The sequence below is a fragment of the Dipodomys merriami genome, unplaced genomic scaffold (genome assembly GCF_024711535.1).
Source record: "Dipodomys merriami isolate MVZ:Mamm:240054 unplaced genomic scaffold, mDipMer1.0.p SCAF_19, whole genome shotgun sequence".
Taxonomy (NCBI): domain Eukaryota; kingdom Metazoa; phylum Chordata; class Mammalia; order Rodentia; family Heteromyidae; genus Dipodomys; species Dipodomys merriami.
The window spans coordinates 28,166,368-28,184,898 of NW_027203270.1; the positions used below are offsets into that span (position 1 = coordinate 28,166,368).

At 49.4% G+C, this 18,531-nt stretch overlaps 1 protein-coding gene and 1 long non-coding RNA gene across 2 annotated transcripts; both read right to left on the reverse strand.

The window, feature by feature from the left end:
* Positions 1-4,207: 4,207 nt before the first annotated feature.
* LOC138830469 (uncharacterized) lies at positions 4,208-5,744 on the reverse strand. Its single transcript, XR_011373023.1, has 2 exons — positions 5,286-5,744; positions 4,208-4,332 (listed from the first exon to the last, which is right to left on the reverse strand). It is a non-coding gene; the product is annotated as an uncharacterized lncRNA (long non-coding RNA).
* A 194-nt stretch (positions 5,745-5,938) lies between these two features.
* Lrrc3c (leucine rich repeat containing 3C) lies at positions 5,939-7,572 on the reverse strand. The gene is made up of 2 exons (XM_070026855.1): positions 7,494-7,572; positions 5,939-6,740 (listed from the first exon to the last, which is right to left on the reverse strand). Exon 2 carries the CDS (start codon positions 6,701-6,703, stop codon positions 5,939-5,941), a length of 765 nt encoding a protein of 254 aa, XP_069882956.1. The 5' UTR covers positions 6,704-6,740; positions 7,494-7,572.
* Between the last annotated feature and the right edge of the window lie 10,959 nt (positions 7,573-18,531).

An 18,531-nucleotide genomic window follows, 5' to 3' on the forward strand; every position in this document is an offset into this window, starting at 1 on the left:
TTTCCTTATAAATACATTTCCTTTCTATTTTTCATCTTTTTCTCTTATTTCCTTCCTTCCTCTTTCCTTCCCTCCTTCTCTCATTTCCTTTCTTTGTCACTTGTTTTTGTTGTTGGTTTTTTTTTTTTTGAGAGTGCCTAGCTCAGGTTGGCTTCAAACTCACCATGCTGCTATAGACATATGTTGTGATGACAGACATATGTTACCACACTCAGCTGTTGTTGCTTCCTCCTCCTCCTTCTCCTTGTCCTCGTCCTCCTCGTTGTCGTCCTCCTCTTCCTCTCCTTCCTCCTCCTTTCGGTGTTGGGAATGAAACCCAGGGACTCACACATGATAGGTAAGTACTATCCCTCAGTCCTTATTCCCGAAAACATGCTGAGGTTTCTCCACAAATTCCCAAATCATCTTGAGCCCAAGACATTCTCCAACTCTTGGCTTCAGAGGTGGTCTGTCATACAACTTTAAATTCTAGCTCCTGTTTCCCATCTTTCTTTTGTGGAAAACGCATAGAGTGGAGGGAGGAGTAGGTGGGTTTGCAACTTTGCCTTTTCCTTAGGGGCGATTCTCAGATCTCAGCTTCCTGAGTAGCTAAAGAGTACAGGCCTGAGCCACCTGCACCCAGCCCTCTGTCCTTTTAATCCCTGCCTCCCGCCCTTTAGAGCTTCCCTTCCCTCTCAGCCCCGCCCCTGGCGTCTTAAGCCCCACCCATTGGTTATTTTCTCCCCATCGGCCCCGCCTACAGCAAAGCCACGCCCAACTGTTCCACCCCCTCAGCCACGCCCCTAGCGTCTTAAACTCCACTCAGTAGTTCTCCCCACCAGCCCCGCCCACAATGTCTTAAGCCCCGCCCTTCAGTGCTTCCCTACCCTCAGCCCCGCCCCCGGCGCATTAAGCCCCGCCCCGCCTCATTAGCGTTGCCCAAACCCTCGTCCAGTCGGCCTTTCAGCCCCTTTACCCTGTCCCCGCTGTTGTACGGCCCAGGTTCCCTCCAGCCTCCTTCAGCCCAGCCCTCAGCGAGCGCTCCGGCCTGCGTCCCAGCGCCCCAGCCCGGTTAGAGCATGCTTGCCTCCGGGACGAGGCCCTCCAGCCCCACACACGGTCCTCTAGTTTATCCTGCAGCGCCAGACACGCCTGTGTTCCAAGGAGGGGGGCTTGGCATCTCGGGTCCAGCGGAGCTTTGGTTTACAGCACACTATCCCCCTCCATCCACTTGGATATGATTTTATTCAGCGGGTTTCCTGCTCCCAATCACGGGAGGTCTGGAGTTTACTGGAGCTTCTCCCTCAGAACACTCCCAGCCAGGGAAAGAAGTCAGATATAAGGAGACTAACTGGTTTTAGGGGCAGAGCCCAAAAGGAAGGTATTCCTCCCTCTTCCCTCCCGTCACCCTCCCCCCCCCCCCCCCGTCCCTCCCTCCACGCCATCTCCAGTGTCTCTGCAGCCTGACCCTGAAGTGTGGAACTGCCTCTGGGGTATATGTCCCCCCTCCCCCTTCTCTCCCTCCTCCCCTGTCTGGTACCCTGTTCTCCTAGTGTTTAGTTGCTAGAGGTCAAAGGCTCAGGGGGCTCCCAGGGACAGCCTGATGGTCATGTTGAAATAGTCAAGGGGGTTAGGGAGAGGAAGGTGGAGGTGGAGGACAAGATAGAGAAGAGACCCCTGGGGAGAGGCTGGGAGACCCACAGGAGAAATGGACAGGCACGAATCTGCAAAACCCAGGATCTGATCAGTCTCCTCCCTAAGCATCTACAACCTTGGGTCGGCTGTTGGATTCCCCCCCCCCAATTTCCTAAATATTATGAAATTGATTGCAATAGCCATTTGGCTTTCCTTGCAGGTTTTGTGTGAGATGATAGATGGGGAAGTCCTTGGAAAAGAGAAAAGTACTATTATGAAGGAGCTGGCATGAGATGACCAAGGATGCAGGGGAGGGTGGGGCTGCGTGGGAAGGAGCAGACAGGCATGTACCCACGGATGTGGGGGAGAGGGCAGAGAAAGGCCTCAGAGAGGGGCCTCCAGTCTTGCCCCAGGCTCTCCAGTGAGCCTGCCTTCAATCTATAACCTTGGCCAGCTGGGACAGGCTTTCTCCATCCTCCAAAGCTTCTGCCAAAGGGTGCTCTGCTTTCTTCAGCATCCTGTTGTGGATGGGGTGAGGTGGATAAAGCTCTGTGTTTAGGACTCACTTCCGGTCTCAGCTGCTCCACTGGGCCCACCTTTGTCTCTTTCTACCCCTTCCTCATCTTGTTCCCTTCAAGGGGGAGAGTGTCCATAGAGGGCCCAGGGGCTCTTTGGAATCTACTCTTGTTCTTCCTGTCTACCTGTGCCATCTTGTCTCTAGCCCTCAGGTCCAGCATGCTGGACTTGTTTGCTTTTTATGTAGGTAGCAATTAAAAAAACAAAGCTCCAGTCTTGTGTCTGGGGAACATCTTGGTCTAATCAGAACTCCTTTAGTTTGGGAGTTTCCCAAGTTGGCTCATTTCACTCCCCCTCAGGCTGTGCTGCAGCTGTGTGAGGGTAGTGTGTGCCTTGCTGCCTCTAGGGACTGTTGGCCTAGGCAGGTGCCTGTTCAAATCTTCTGTGGTGAGCTGAGCTTCAGCTTCAGCTTCTGGTGTTTTCTTCCCACTGAGTTTTTTTTTTTTTTTTGTCGGCTGTGGGGCTTGAACTCTGGGCCTGGGCACTGTCCCTCAGCTCTTCAGCTCAAGGCGAGCACTCTACCACTTGAGCTACAGCGCCACTCCCACTGAGTTTTGACTGAGAGTTCCCCCACTGGCTAGGGTGAAGGGGTTTCTTCCTGGAGAGAAGAGCTAGTGAAGCTTTTCCTCTGTTACCTCTCCAGCATCTCTTCCCATCTTGTCCTCTCGCTGTCCTTTCTTGCATCGCTCCCCCCACCTCCTAGAGAGAAAGGAGTCGGGGAACTGGAGCATTTATCCAGGGCTCAGGATGCCCTGGCTCAGGAACCAGCTCTCGGTAGACCTTAAAGATGGAGTTCTTGCTTAATAGGACAACAGCGAGTCAAAGGAGGCTCCAGAAACAAGGTGGATGGAGACATGGATCTACAACCTATTTTCCAGAACCAGGTGCAGAGTCCCAACTTGATAGGGAGGTGTGTTTGGGGGGGGGGGTGGTGAGCAGAGAGGGGCAGATACTGAGAGTGGCAGAGGAAGGTTGTTTGATGGTTTTGATAGGAATGGGGCCAAAAATCACAGAGCCCAGGGTCAAGGTGTGGCTGCAGCCTGAGCTTTCCCACACCCGTGTATGAAAAGAACTCAGGGATCCTTGAGCATCCCTGGACTTGAAGTTGCCTTAGAAAGATTAGAAAATAATGATGGGGAGAAAAAATGATGATGGGGAGCTCATCCCAGTTTTCCTGGATGAGCCGAGCTGAGGGTTGCTGGGTGAATGCAGGGGTCTAGGGGTTGTGTGTGCTTGAGAGACCTACAGTGGAAGGGATGCTGGCAAGGAGTCAGGGATGCTAGGCTGGGGCCGAGGGACCAGGGACAAGGTGGTGGATCCCTTTCTGTCCCCATGTCTGCCCCAAGCTGGAACAAGCTGTGTAGTGGATCAAATCACTTCGTATGTGGCTCCCATGTGCCTCCTCCAAAGAGGCTATCATGGAGATCATGTGGATAGAGCAACTTGAATGGAGGCAGGAAGACAGGTTATATCTGTCCCTTTCCATTTCTGGAGAAGCCCCTTTGGTAGTAGGGATGTATCTTCTGCCCCCTTCCTTTAGCCTACTTGGCCTCCCCAGACCAAGGAGCTCTGTATTAACTTTATACACTTCTGGTTTCTCCCAGAACTCAACTCACACTTCCACATAGAGAAAAGACAGATTACCAAGAGAGTGAACAGCTTTCCTGTCCTCATCCCAGCTCTGGGGAGGCTAGCTCGGCAGACTCTGCAGACTGATAACTGATAAATGATGCCCCAACACTCCCCTCTCTCCTTCCTCCCTTCTGGTCCTCCCTCTAGGCTTCCTTTCAGCCTCCATCCTTCCAGTGCCATCCTCACTAATGCACATGCCCTGGATTGTGGATAGTCAGACTGGTGTTGGGGGCTGGGAGGCAGGCAAGGAGGAGCTGGCCCAGTGGGAACACACCTACCATACAGGAGGAGAGAGAGTGGAGGGGGGGATAGTAATAGCTCAACATTCCTCCCACCCCTCACAGCCAGGTTGCAGTTATTCAATAAAAGGAACAAGGAGAAAGAGTTGAGAGGCATTCACAAGATTTTATTGACTTTCTCAGCGGTGTCAACTCCTGGACCCTGGTTCTTCAATCCATGATCCCCAGGTCAGTCCTAGAGGAATCTACCTTTCTGTCAAGAGCCAGGAAACTGTCAGTGTAGAAAGAAGAAGGCAGAAAGATGAGGAGCCTCTCTGAGAGGGAGTAGATAGAGGACCTTGAGCCAGGGAATTCCCAATGGGGGGCATTGGGAGGACAAGGGAAGCAAGAAGTGTGGGGAGGAGGTGTGGCTTCCGTGGCTCAGTGCCAGCCATGAGTAAGCTGACCCTGAGTTCAAGTCCTGCTACCAGAAACAAAACAAAACAAAAAGATGTGTGTGTGTGTGTATGTGTGCGCACGCGCGTGTGCACATGGGCCCTTTTCAATATGAATGTACCCCAGTTTTCTGACCTCACCTCTAGCTTCCAACCTCCCCTTGCCCTTCACTCCTCACTGCCCCCTCTTTTTCCAGCTCCAGGGGAAATCTAGTCACTGTTCAAATGTTCCTGTTTGTCTCACATCTTTCTCTCTCTATCCCCACCCCATCTGTCCCCAGTACTGGTGTTTGAAATCAGGGCCTCAAGCTTGCTAGGCTGAGATAATATTACTGGCCAGTAGCTCCAGCTGTTTTTCACTGGTTGTTTTTAGGAAAGGGTCTCATTTCCTATTCTTGGACCTCAGTTCACCTACTTTTAGGTTTCCCAGTCATAGCTAGTATACAAGAGTGCACCATCACATCCAGCTTTACTCTGTGGAGTCTCACCGACATTTCTGCCCCAGCTGGCCTCTAACCAAGATCGTCCTGTTCTCAGCCTCCTAAGCCACTGGTATCTAGCTCTCTGGTTTAGGTACATAGCCTTCCACCCCTCCCTCTTTAGTGCCCTTCATCATCGTTGTCATCGCCGTCCTCCCCCCATGTTCCACCTTCTTTTTTGGTGGTACTGGGAGTTTGAATCCACAGTCTCATTCGTGCTAGGTTGGTGCTCTACCACTTGAGCTATGGCTCCAACCCTGTTTTTTTTGCTGTTTTTGAGATAGGGCTCTGCTTTCCACCCAGGTACATACCTGAGCCACTATCTGCCTACTTTTGAGCTTTCTCTTGCTGCTGGGATCACAGGCTTCCATCACCAGTCCAGCTTCTCTCTGTGAAGACAGTCTCATGGACTAGGCTGATCTGATGCAGAGATCCTCCTGTAGCCTGAGATAACAGGCACGTACCAGAGCAGCCAACTAGAGGCTGAGAAGGAGTCTTGTGAATTTTTCTGCTTGAGTTGGCCTTCAGGTGTGAGTCAACAGGCTAGTCAAGTTTTCATCCTTTAAGCATCAGTTCACACATGTCCACAGCGAGGCCTCTGAGGTCACCCATAGGCAGGCCCAGGCTCCCTTTAGTGTGTTCCCATAAGCCCTTGCTTCCAGCTGCGCAAACCACCTGGGGTCACTCTCTGTTCTGTCACAATGTCCTCAAGACAGTGGGGTGGGGAAGACAGAGGGCTTGGAAACTTTCTTCTCTGAGTCTAGCACAATCCAGGTACAGGGTGGGTACACCCAAATCCAGCTACCAGCAATGGTGTTGTGCAAGAGAGAGATGAGATATTTAGGGGGAGATGGAGCGGTAGGGTGAAGTGAGGGCTGGGATGGAATGGGGGCAGTCCAGGAAGCAGAGGGTCTGAAGGAAAGTCGAGGGCACAGGGCTGGGAGTGAGGGACGTTCTCTGCTCATTAGACCATGGTGCTGAGGGTGGAGGAGTCCTCAGAGCGCACAGGCAGCACGGGGGTCCGTTTGAGAGGACGCCGGGTCTCATCCCGATTCTGCCACACGTAGTGGATCAGATAAGCTGTCACCAGGATCAGCCAACCCCCCATGGTGACCAGCAGGGCCACATCAGTGTTCCTCCGGGCCCCACCTCGCCCTGTCCCACACAGCTCTTCCTCCCTGGCCAGCAGCAGGAACTCCTGTCCCACAAGGTCTGGTCGGGCTCCTGGGCCACACACGATGCCCGTCCCAGTGCCCGGTGCCAGCCTCACCTGCTGAAGTACTTCCTGGAGAGCACAGTCACAGAGCCACGGATTGGCAGACAGATTCACTTGGATCTGAAGCCCCACAAAGGCTTCCACAGGCACCGAGGCCAGCTGGTTGGCAGAGAGATCAAGGTGGCGTAGAGTGCCTGCCAGGCCCTGGAAAGCAGCCCCTGAGAGGTGGGCAAGGGCATTATGGGACAAATCCAGCTCCTCTAGGACAGGCAGGTGCTGGAAAGCTCCAGCTGGTACCGATGCCAACTGGTTAGCATCCAGGTAGAGCTTGCGGGTGTCATTGGGGATGCCAGTGGGCACAGAACTCAGGCCTGCCTGACTGCAGCGGAAGGTCCGCTCACCAGCTTCCTCGGCCACATAACAGCCCTGGGGAGGGGTCTGGGGTCTGGGCACGGAGCCCCCTGTGTTTATTACCAGCAGAAGGGGCAGGAGGTGGGCAGCCGACAGGAACATGGCCACAGGTTGGCATAATCCTGGAGTGGAATAGGAGCTGGAGAAGAGAAGACCACACCCATGAAGGAAGAGCAAACAGAACTTTCCCCACCACCAGCTCTTTCATCCTAGGTCCCCCTGTGTGTGTATGTGTGGGGGGGGAACAGGGACCCTCCTTTGGGGCTTTCTTAGGCCTACGTCACTTTCCTTTCTTACTTCCTCCTGGGTGGGTGGGGGGAGGAGGGCTTCTCTAAATCTAGTTTCTTTTTTTAACCAATCCTGGGGCTTGAACTCAGTGCCTGGGCACTGTCCCTGAGCCTCTCTGTGCTCAAGGCTAGCACTCCACCACTTAAGCCACAGCACCATTTCTGGCTTTTTCTGTTTATATGGTACTGAGGAACTCATCCCAGGGCTTCATGCATGCTAGGTAAGCACTCTACCACTAAGCAACATTCCCAGCCCTCTAGAGCTTTTCAATAGGGTTCATAAGGTAAAGACTTGGACTTCATTTTGATCTATTGATTCTAGAAGGTTAATCAGTGAAGTCTGCCTCTGACTATGTATTGATTCCCCTCCCTGCAGGATTAATTCCCCCCTCCCCACCTACCTGGGTGGCTGCCAGGTGGGCAGGTAGGCATCAGAGGGTCTAGTTGGCACTAATAGAAATTGCCTAGCTAGACTAGACAATTAGGCAGGATATACCTTCCATCTTCTCTGGAGCATTCACCCCTCCCCTTGTCCCTGTGCTCTCTTCCCTGCTCAACCTTCTCCCTCCCCTCCCCTCCCCTCCCTTCTCCTCCCTGCCTCTCACCCGGTTGGTGGCAGTCTCCTCCTGTGCTGTTGCCCTCTCCCCGGAAGTAGTCTCCCTGCCGCTTAGTTCTGGAGACCCGCTTCCTCCTCCAGAAGCCCTGTTTGCTCATAGCAGCTGGAAGCTGGGGCCTGGGGCCCAAGTATATTGGGTTTCCTGGGCATGTGACTCTGGGCCCCAGGTGTCAGATACCTGAGCTGTGGCCTGGCCAGGAAATGCCAAGAGAGCAGATCTCAGACCCTGATGAACTGTGTGTGGAAGACCAGGCCCTAATTCCATTCCTTACCCCTATTTCCTCTTCCATCACTGCCTTTCTAGCTGACACGGAGACTCTGCCTGCCAGAGCCTCCCATCCTTGCCCAGAGCCTGGCTGGGCACAAGGCTTACTGTTTTGAAGGCTTGGGGGACAGAACATCTGAGATCTATTACCTTCCAAAGTCACCATCCTCTACCCTAACAGCCCTCCTCCGAGCACATTGTGGAGGGTTGCAAGCTTCCTTCAGCCTTCCAATTCTGAAGGCTTCCTCTGGCTTCTCATGGTGTCAATTTTCTCGCCTGCCAGGGGGCGCTGTGGTCCAACTTTTGTTTGCTATGATTGGTTGATGGTCCCTCCTAGGAGTTGGATGGGGTTCTTCAAGGCCCTTTAAGTCTGATATGGTGGCCTATGAGTTTTGTTGCCAATTTTATGTTGTGGATCGAAACTGACTCACTTTCTCTTGTTATGCTGGGGTTGGCACTTTGAACTCTTCCTCATGCCTGAGAACCAGGCATGGGTAACTTAGTTCCCTGGGCTGCTTGATCTGACCATCATTTGTAGACCATGTCACCCATCTCACCACCCTCTCTTTTTTTTTTTTTTTTTTTTTTTTTTGGGTCCGGTCGTGGGGCCTGCACTCTGGGCCTGGGCGCTGTCCCTCAGCTCTTCAGCTCAAGGCTAGCGCTCTACCTCTTGAGCCACAGCGCCATTTCCGGCTTTTTTCTTTTTGCTTATGTGGTGCTGAGGAATCGAACCCAGGGCCTCATGCATGCAAGGCAAGCACTCTACCACTGAGCCACCTTCCCAGCCCTCACCACCCTCTCTTAAAGGCAACTGAGTGGTAGGAAGACTTTAAAGCCAGAAAACATGTTTGTGTGTGCTTCAGGCATGTTACCTCATCTCTCTGAGCATTGGTGTATGCTTTGCCTTGCCTCTCTCTCTCTCTCTCTCTCTCTCTCTCTCTCGCTCCCTCTCTCTCTCTCGCTCCCTCTCTCTCTCTCTCTCTCCCTCCTCTCTCTTGCCAGTCCTGGAGCTTGAACTCAGGGCTTGGGCTCTGTCCCTAAGCCTCTCTGTGCTCAAGGCTTGCACTCTTACCATTTGAGCCACAGCTCCACTTCCAGCTTTTTCTGAGTGGTTTATTGGAGATAAGAGTCTCACAGACTTTCCTGCCTGGGATGGCTTCAAATCATGATCCTCAGATCTCAGCCTCCTGACTAGCTAGGATTACAGGCACGAACCACCAGTGCCCTACTGGTGTCTGCCTTTGTAAAAGAGAAAACTGCAGTAGGGTTGATAGGTTTGCACTAGGGTTAAGTGGATGTGAAGGAGCTGTGCAAGTTGCTCTGCAAATGCTAGTTGTCATAGTCACTGTCTTCTAGAATACACTATGGCTTCTCTTATTTTAGGTTTATTCTCTTCACCTTATCACTTATGTTCTTCAGGGGGCAGAGTAGACAAGAAGGCATGGAGACAAGTATCCTTTTCCTCTGTAATTCCCTTTACCTTCAGGTCCAGCCATGTTGGTTTGGTGAATTTATAATAGCCTCAATCATTCACAGAGCTCAAAAGAAAGGACCACCTGTTCTTCTTAGACTGAAGATAGGTAAACTGAGGCCCAGAATATAACCAGAGTTTCACAGTGAATCAATGACCCAACAGATCACAGCCTAGATGCCTGATTCCTTCTCTAACTACTTCCTGTTCCCATTGACACCTCTGTCACCTCCCAGCCACACCAATACACTGTGTCCTTTTCTTTAGACCCCTGATACATTATATGAAACCCTGGCTCGCTCTCACTAGGTCTGAAAGGTAGAAAAGTGGGGTGTCACCATCTAGACAGGACAGATCTGTAAAAATCTACCTTTCCCTCCCTTATTTTTGCCTCCCTCCCTCCTTCCTTCTTTCCTTCCTTCCTCCCTCCCTCCTTCCTCCCTTCCTTTCTCCCTCCTTCCTCCCTTCCTTTCTCCCTCCTTCCTCCCTTCCTTTCTCCCTCCCTCCTTCCCTCCCCCTCCCTCCCACCTTCCCTTCCTCCCTTCCTCCCTTCCTCCCTCCCTCCCTTCCTTCCTTCCTTCCTTCCTTCCTTCCTTCCTTCCTTCCTTCCTTCCTTCCTTCCTTCCTTCCTTCCTTTCGCTCTCCCTTCCTTCCTTCCTGTTGTTTTTTTTTGAGACAAGGTCTTGCTATGTAGTCTAGGTTGGCCTTGCATCCAAGATCCTCCTGCCTCAGTCTCCTTGCTAGATTTTGTTAGAGATTATGGTTGACAGATACATAATTGTAGGGCTTAGTGAAAAATGTTGGTCCTTTTGTTCTAAAACGGTTAAGAATTTCAAGGTGTGGTAGCAGTGCACAAAATCCAGCATGAAGTCTTTCTGAGCAATGATGTGGAGCCTCATAATGGTGTAGGTTACATGTCCATGGAGCGGACCCTGTGGGTTACCCTTGAGCAAGAAGTTTCAGAAGCTTGCTGGAGCAAGAATCAGATACCAGATGCTATCGCCTCTAGGAATGTGCTCACCCCTGACTCATTCCTGTGACAGCAACAGGGACAGTGCTCAGACTCATATTTGTCCAAGGAATCAAATAACATTTTCTACACCTAGAGAGAAGCAAAAATGTTCTATGTGTGTTGCCTATTAGTAAGGCCATCAGTGTGCCACTAAATGCTTGGGAATGCAATTTGGGACTGTGGCTGAATGTGGGAAGAAGGCTTGTGGCACCCTTCCTCTCCTATTATTTTTTTCTCACACTGGCAAGGGATTTAGCTAAGGCCTGAGAATTGAAACTGGATACTGAAGAGTTGAGCCTGGATATTGGACAGGCCCCCTGAAGCTGGGGATGTGCAGTGGATGTGTTTAATTGAGAGTGTCTGAGAACAGGGCTCACAAAACAGGATATCTGAGGGAAGGAGGAACTATAGAACAGCACATACTGCAGGCTGGGCATTGAGATATTGGAGCAGAAATTCTCTGTCCTTCATTCCTTTGTTCCCTTATTCAATGTGGAGTTCCTGCAAGCTTGATGTCCCAAGTATTATACAGATGCTGCTCTTAGGTACTGGGTCTGTAACAGCTATTTTCAAAATACTCTGCACATTAGAATCATTAGGGGTGCTTTAAAATAATTTACACTGGTGATTTATCTGGACCATAAAAAAAAATCTTTTAGAGCTATTGGTGTTTGAACTCAGGGCCCTCATGCTTGCTAGGCAGGTACTCTGCATTTCACCAGGATCCTAGCCCTTTTTGCTTTATTTATTTTTCAGGTAGCATCTCTTGTTTTTTATCTGGGTGTGCCTGGAATGTGATCCTCCTACTTTCATCTCTTGAGTAGCTGGGATTACAAATGTGGATGGTTACACTCAGTCCTGGGTCAATCAAATTAAAATCTCCATGGATGGGGTCCGGGTACTAGCTTCTCCTTCTAAAATTCCCCTGCTGTTTTTAATGGGCAGTCCAATTTGTGACCTGTTGGTCTAGGAGACATAGCATATTGATACACATCATCACCATGCATAAATGCCAAGTCTGCAATAACTGACATACATACCAGGAGTTCTGCAACACACAAAGAGGATAAGTAATGTGACACAACCTGCTGGCTGCCCACTTGGTATCCATTCTTCACCTCCTTTTGTGATAAATCTGGACTGGGGAGTTTTTATTTACCTAGTCCCTGGTGAGTGAGCCTGATTGGTCCTTCAGATATCAGAAATCTCACCACTCATTTTTTCCACCTTCTCGGCAGCTGGAGCTGGAGCTGGTCTGATTCTGGTCAGTGGCATCTAAGAAGGAATTGGCTGAAGGATTTTCTGGGACAGTCTGACTTGTTAAAGAGAGAATGGGGCTAGACCCTTCTTTTCTTCCTACTTGGAACTAGGGTCAGTTTAGCCATCTTGTAATTCCCAAGGCAATAAAGTAGAAAGGAAAAGCATCTCACTGAGAGATTGGCCTGGACATCACTGAGCTTCTCAACCTCACCTAGCATCTGTCTCCCTTTGGATTCATTGTGAGAATGATAAGGCCCACCCTCAACCAGGCTGCACATTAGGATACCAGAGGCCTTGAAAACTGTGCCTGGATCCACCCACAGGAATTCTGAAGCAAAGATCCCGTACATGTCCAGTGGTGGGGATTTTAAATGCTCCTTAGGGGATCCTAATGACAGCTTAGGGTAAGACCTTTGCTTTGTTTTGGTTTTCTGTTGCTCTCAGCTGGGAGCATTGTTTATCAGTACATTTGGATATCACAGGAGGATCCAACAAGGAAATGCTTTTGAGGCCTTCAAGGCTGGGAAGGAAATGGGCAGAGTCAGGGAGCATGCATGAAATGATGTTGCTTCTAGATCATAGAGTGTGTGAATAGAGCAGGTGGTGACAGCTACTACTAAAGAAGGGGACCAGATCCTTGTGTAAGAATGGGAACTTGAGGGGGTTAGGAGCTACGATCACTTGCATGGAAGGAAATAAAAATAGTACTCAGTAGATGAGGGGTTGGAAGGATTTCAAAGTAGATTTAATATTCTGGATCACATTGCTGGTTGTGTGGTGGTGGATTGGCAGGAGGGAGCCCAGTTAGCCTGAGACTTGGGGAGCTCTGGCCTGGGGCATTCTATGAGTGGCTATGGCCTAAGCTGTGCACAAAACACCCTTGAGTGGGCCCAAGACCATCTGACATTTGTGCCATTGGCCACAGGTACATCCTTCTCCAATCCTTTTGAGTCTTTGGTTCTCTGAGGCCCCTGCTACCAGATGTGTGCATGATGGTAGAGTTGAGGTGAGACATGGCAGGGCCCTGTTCCCAAGTTCAGGACTCAGAAAGGAATCCTATCAAGCCCCCACCCCCACCGACTCAGTTCTAGTCCCTTCCTTGAAGGGTAGTAGTTCCATATCCCAAAGATGTGACCTTGGGGAAAAGAAATTTGTTGAAGGGCCAGGCATGGTGATTCATGCCTGTAATCCCAGCTACTCAAGACTCAGTGATCAAGAGGATCTTTGTTTGAGGTCAGCTCAGGCAAATAGGCCAGTGGTAAGTCCTATGATGCTAGTTCTATGGGGACCATAGGTAGAAGGGTCACGGGTAATATTCCTCAGACAAATAACGATTGTATACAAATAACGATTCCTGATATGTCAGGGGTGGGCTGCAGATGAAGTGTCTGAGGATGAAAGCTATAAGCTCTGCCTGGGTATTGGGGGAGATCTCACAGAGAAGGTAACAGCTGAGCTAGGTTTTGAGGGATGAATAAGAGTCTAGGAGGGGGGGTTGGGAAAAAAAGAGAAATACCAACCTATCTGGTGCTTGGAGGTGTGGCTCAGTTGGTAGAGTGCTAGCCAATTAGTGAAAGCGGCTGCAGGTACGAAGCTCAAGAACTGGTCTCTGGCCTTGGAAAAAAAAAAGGAAAAGAGAGGGGCTGGGAAGGTGGCTCAGTGGTAGAGCACTTGCCTTGCATGCATGAGGCCCTGGGTTCCATTCCTCAGCACCACATAAGCAGAAAAGGCCAGAAGTGGTGCTGTGGCTCAAGTGGTAGAGTGCTAGCCTTGAGCTGAAGAGCTGAGGGACAGCGCCCAGGCCCAGAGTTCAGACCCCATGACCGGACTCAAAAAAAAAAAAAAAAAAAAAAAAAAGAAAGAAAGAAAGAAAGGAAAAAAGGAAAAGATTCTACTAGAGGGGAAAGGAAGGAGGAAAACATTATAGGCTGAGACAGGAGCCAAGGAGAGCAAGGTATTCTGGGAATGGTGAGTGTCTCGGTGTGGCTTTTCTGAGTATTTGTGCTCAGTGGCCTGATTCAGCTAATAATGGCTAAGCATTTGCTCTGCACAGGAAATGTGCATGGGAGTAAACTGCAGAGTGCAGCCTGACAGGGGAAAGCAGATCAGGAGGAACTTTTCACATCAGGCCCTTCGACCTGTGCCTGGAACACTGTAAGCTCTGAAGAAGGCAGAGAGAGCCCGTCTGGGAACAGGCCCACGCAGAATTTCTAGCTAGGTGAAACCTACTAAGAATAGGTTTGGAAGGGTGTGAGGAGGGGGAGGGTCTTGTTAGGAAGGTACAGATTTTATCCATTGCTCTTGTGCTCTGTAATACAGTTCCAGTTTTCTAAACTACTTTTATTATTGGGAGAAAATAGTTCTTATTAAGGTGTACGGGGATTGAAAGTTTTTTTGTTTTGCTCATCCTGGGGCCTAACTTTTTCTCTCAAGACTGATTCCAATTCCAGCGTTTTGTGTGTGTGTGTGTGTGTGTGTGTGTGTGTGTGTGTGTGTGTGTGTGTGTGTGTGTGTGTGTGTGTGTGTATGCGCACCACGTGTGCATACGTGAATGCATGCCAGCCAAACTTGAGGCTTGAACTCAGGCCCTAAGTGCTATCCCTGAGCTTTTATGCTCAAGACTAGTACTCTACCACTTGAGCCATAGCTCTACTTCTGACTTTTTGGTGGTTAATTGGAGATGAGTCTCATGGACCTTCCTATCCAAGCTGGCTTAGATCTCAGCTTCCTTAGTACCTAGGATCACAAGCATGAGCCACCATGCCCAGATGAGGATTCTTGAGGTACCTCCCAGCCCTTGGTTCCCAGAGTGAGGAGGTTTAGTTCCCAGGTCCTGGCTGAGGGCCTAAAGGCCTTTCCTGCTCCTCTTCTTCCTCCTCCTCCTCCTCCTCCTTTTTATTTTGCCAGTCCTGGGGCTTGAACTCAGGGCCTGGTCACTGTCCCTGAGCCTCTTTTTTTTTTTTTTTTTTTTTTTTGTCTGTTGTGGGGCTTGAACTCTGGGCCTGGGTGCTGTCCCTCAGCTCTTCAGCTCAAGGGGAGCACTCTACCACTTGAGCTACAGAGCCACTTCCGGTTTTCTAGTGGTTTATTGGAGATAGGAGTCCCACGGTCTTTCCTGTCCGGGCTGGCTTTGAACCGCGATCCTCAGATCCTCAGCCTCCTGAGTAGCTAGGATTATAGGCGTGAGCCATCAGCACTCAGCTCTCTGAGCCACTTTTGCTCAGGCTAGCATTCTACCACTTGAGCCACAGTGCCACTTCCAGCTTTTTCTGTGTTTGTGGTACTGAGAAATTGAACCCAGGACTTCATGCATGCCAGGCAAGCACTCTACCACCACTAAGCCAGCCCAGGCCTTTCCTTTTGAAGCCCCAAATTGCCAATGTTGGGACTTGGAGATGGAAGAAGCACGAGTGTCCTCTGGGATGCCACCTTCCAGTTTCCCTCCCTTCTTTAGTTCTCAGAAGGTTCCTCAGTTCTCTTCTGTCTGCTTGGTAACCAGTCCTCCATTTTCCTTCTATGCCTGGGGTGCCCTCATGTAAACAAACTCCAACGTCAATGAAACAAACAACTCCTTCCTTCCTTGCACCTGCTCTGAGCTGACCTCAGCACCTCCCTTGCTGGAAGCAGGGGTGAGGTGGGAGAGCTGGAAGGTAACAGGAGGAGGGTGACATTCTTTGCTGTAGGGTTAGGGTAAGAGGCTTCATTTCCTGATGCCCCTCTCCCCCCAGTTTCTGCTACTGCTGGGGATGTGTTCCCTTCTCTTTTTCTGTTATAAGCAGAGGCCCCACTACCCCCTCACCCCAGATGGAAACACCCAAGGCTGGGGAATGTGTTTACCTCAGCAGACTAAGCAGCTTCCAGAGCACAGAGAGAGGAGAGAAGAGACAGAGAGAGAAAGAGAGAGTGAGAGAGAGAGAGAGAGAAAGAGAGAGAGAGAGAGCGCGCTCAGGACATGGGCTGTTTTAAAAACGCATTTCATTAAACATTTAAAAGTAATATCAGATTACACAACGTTTGAAACTAGAGAATGAAAAAGATCACCATGAATCCATCCATCCTAATATGAGGTGTTTGTGTTTTACTGAATTTCCATAGGCTGGTGGAGGCTACAGTCAGGACTATTCAAATGTGGGAATAATGAATTAAAATCAACGTATATTGAACACTTAACTATGTGCCAGGATTTGTTCCAAGTGTTTCACATCTACTCATGAGTTTTATCTTCACAAATGAGGTGGATATTATGACCATCACCATCTATGTTTAAAAATGAGATGATGGGCCAGGTGCTGGTGGCCCATGCCTGTAATCTTAGCTACTCAGAAGGCTGAGCTCTGAGGATTGCAGTTCAAAGCCAGCCTAGGCAGGAAAGTCCGTGAGACTCTTATCTCCAATAAGCCATTTAAAAAACCAGAAGTGGCGCATTGGCTCAAGTGGTAGAGTGCTCACCTTGAGCTGAAGAGCTGAGGGACAGCTCCCAGGCCCAGAGTTCAAGCCATGACCGAGAAAAAAAAAATCTATATCTACATCTATATCTATGAGATGATGGAAGGTTATTTCTCACAACTAGTAACTAGAAGAGGAACTGGAAGTTGAACCTGATGCCAGGATCTCACCAGTGTTGCTCTAGTTTTTCTTTTTTTTGGGTTCGGTCCTGGGGCCTGAACTCTGGGCCTGAGCGCTGTCCCTCAGCTCTTCAGCTCAAGGCTAGCGCTCTACCACTTGAGCCACAGTGCCACTTCTAGCTTTTTTCTTTTTGCTTATATGGTGCTGAGGAATCGAACCCAGGGCCTCTGGCATGCAAAGCAAGCGCTCTACCACTGAGCCATCTTCCCAGCCCACTCTAGTTTGTCTTATCCTAATCATTAATGCATATTCAGAAAAAAAGTTTTATTTTTTTTTTGCAGTCCTGGGGATTAATAGGGTCTGGGCCTTGTCCTTGAACTTCTTTTGCTGAAGGCTAACGCTCTACCATTTGAACCATGGCACCACTTCAGCATTTTCCTGTGTATGTGGTACTGAGGAATTGAACCCAGGGCTTCATACATACTTCATGCTTACTCTACCAATAAGCCACATTCCTGGCTGAAGGTTTTTGGTTTTTTAATGGACCATTTCAAATATTGAAAAAAAAAAGTTGAGAAAATCATATAAGGAACCTCATGTTCCCGTTATGCATCTTTAATAACCATCACCTTTGGCTCATTTGTTTATTTCCTTATGTCCCTAGCCTAGGTTATTTTGGAGCAAACCCAGGCAATGCGTCATTTCATACACAATTCAGTATTTATCTCTGAAAGATAAGATTGACTTTTGTTTTAGGTCATGGGGCTTGAACTCTGTTGCTTTCAGCTTTCTGCTACTCCAAATATTGCCAAAATAGACAGCTTCACAAATTATAGTTTTTCCTGTACACGAATGGCTTCCTTCAAATGCCCTAACAAGCATGATCATGGCTTCTAGGCACCAATTTTTCAGCTTCTTGGGACATAAAGCCACTTGCTTGTCTAAGTGGTTGTGTATTTCCTGGCACTATGCACGATTGCTGTCACTCATCTAGAATGGTGTTCAGGCCTAGTCACAGCTGATGGATGTTTGGTGAAGACATGGTAATTATGAAAGCAAAGAGTTAGAGAAGAGGAAAGATCATGAAAGGGCCTCTAGCTAAATAAAGCAGAATGTGACTGACAACTTGTCATAAGCCCAGGGTGAGTCAGAATTTTGTTCATTCTCATTGTCAAAAAAAAAACAATAAAACACAACACTATCTTTATAACACCAGTTATGAATAGGCCATGACTTATCCAGTGACCTTTCCGTTAGACTCTATATTAATCAGTCTTGTTGAAACGTGGACCCTGTCTGGTCATTGAGTTTCTCAGAGCTGTGGGGAAGCTGGCAAAGAGCCAGAGTGTAACCAACTTGGCGGAAGATGGAAGAATCCTGGAGAATAGAAAAAGGACTCAAGCAGGTGCACTTTGGAAAATATAGAGTTGTCTTTTTTACCTCAATGCTGTGCAGCTTTTTATAAACAAATCACTCCAGTTGTCTACTTCTGACTGAAGAAGGCTGATTACAAGGAACTTCCTACTCAGGAGACACTTCTCGGGGACATGGGTCTGGGCCTTTTCAGCTGGCCTCAGTAGTTAGATCGTGGGACTCCTGCACCAATGGCCTGGGAAATAGTTGAGAAACTCTTGGCAGCTCCAGGTCACGCAAATACCTGATTGGTGCCCACTAGAGACTTCCCAAGACTCACTCTTTGTGAAAACTGTTTCTTGGCAGCCCCCTCAGGATGGGGGGGGGGGGTCTGAAAGAAGTGTTCTCCAGCTTGCCTGGGCTAGCCTTCTTTCTGCCTCTGTACATTCAGTTCAAGGTACATTAATGGCTAGCCAGGTCAACATCCATGACATCATCAGATCCTGCTATTCCAGCCCTGCCATGCATAACATAGACATAGAAGTTGGGCGGGGAAGTGGAAACTATCCAGAGGAGGCCCTCTGGTTGAAGTGGAGAGAGGAGGAGTGACTTAGGACACCTTAAGAGCTATTTAGTTCAGCAACTTCCTACTATGTAATAGGGGCTTTACGTGCATTGTTTTGAATTCTCACTACACCTTACTGGTAGGATGTCTTAAGTGTAGAACTGGAGATGAAGAGTAGTGTGCCCAGGGTCACACTACCAATCAAGGAGTGTCAACGTTATGCCTGCCTGGCAGTAAAATCTGTGCCCTTGCCTTTGGAGCACCCAGCTGTGAAATCTGGTGACCCAGCATCGCCCACCTTTATAAAACCACATACACTGACCAGAGACAGCAGCTCAGGATCTTAACTGTTCATCAAGAAATCTTTCCATGACATATAGCCTTATTCTGCCTTAATCTGATGAGGAAGAAGCTGGGAGTAGGTGTGACCAGGTTCTGGACCAGTGCCTCGTGCGTACAGGCTCTCTTTACTGCCCTCCAGACCTTCACCCCTGCCAGTGTCCAGGAAATCTGATCCCAGGAGGTTCCAGCAGAG

Bases quoted from the DNA above. Each gene is read 5' to 3' on its own strand.
- Lrrc3c (XM_070026855.1), bottom strand. From the start codon at position 6,703: ATGTTCCTGTCGGCTGCCCACCTCCTGCCCCTTCTGCTGGTAATAAAC.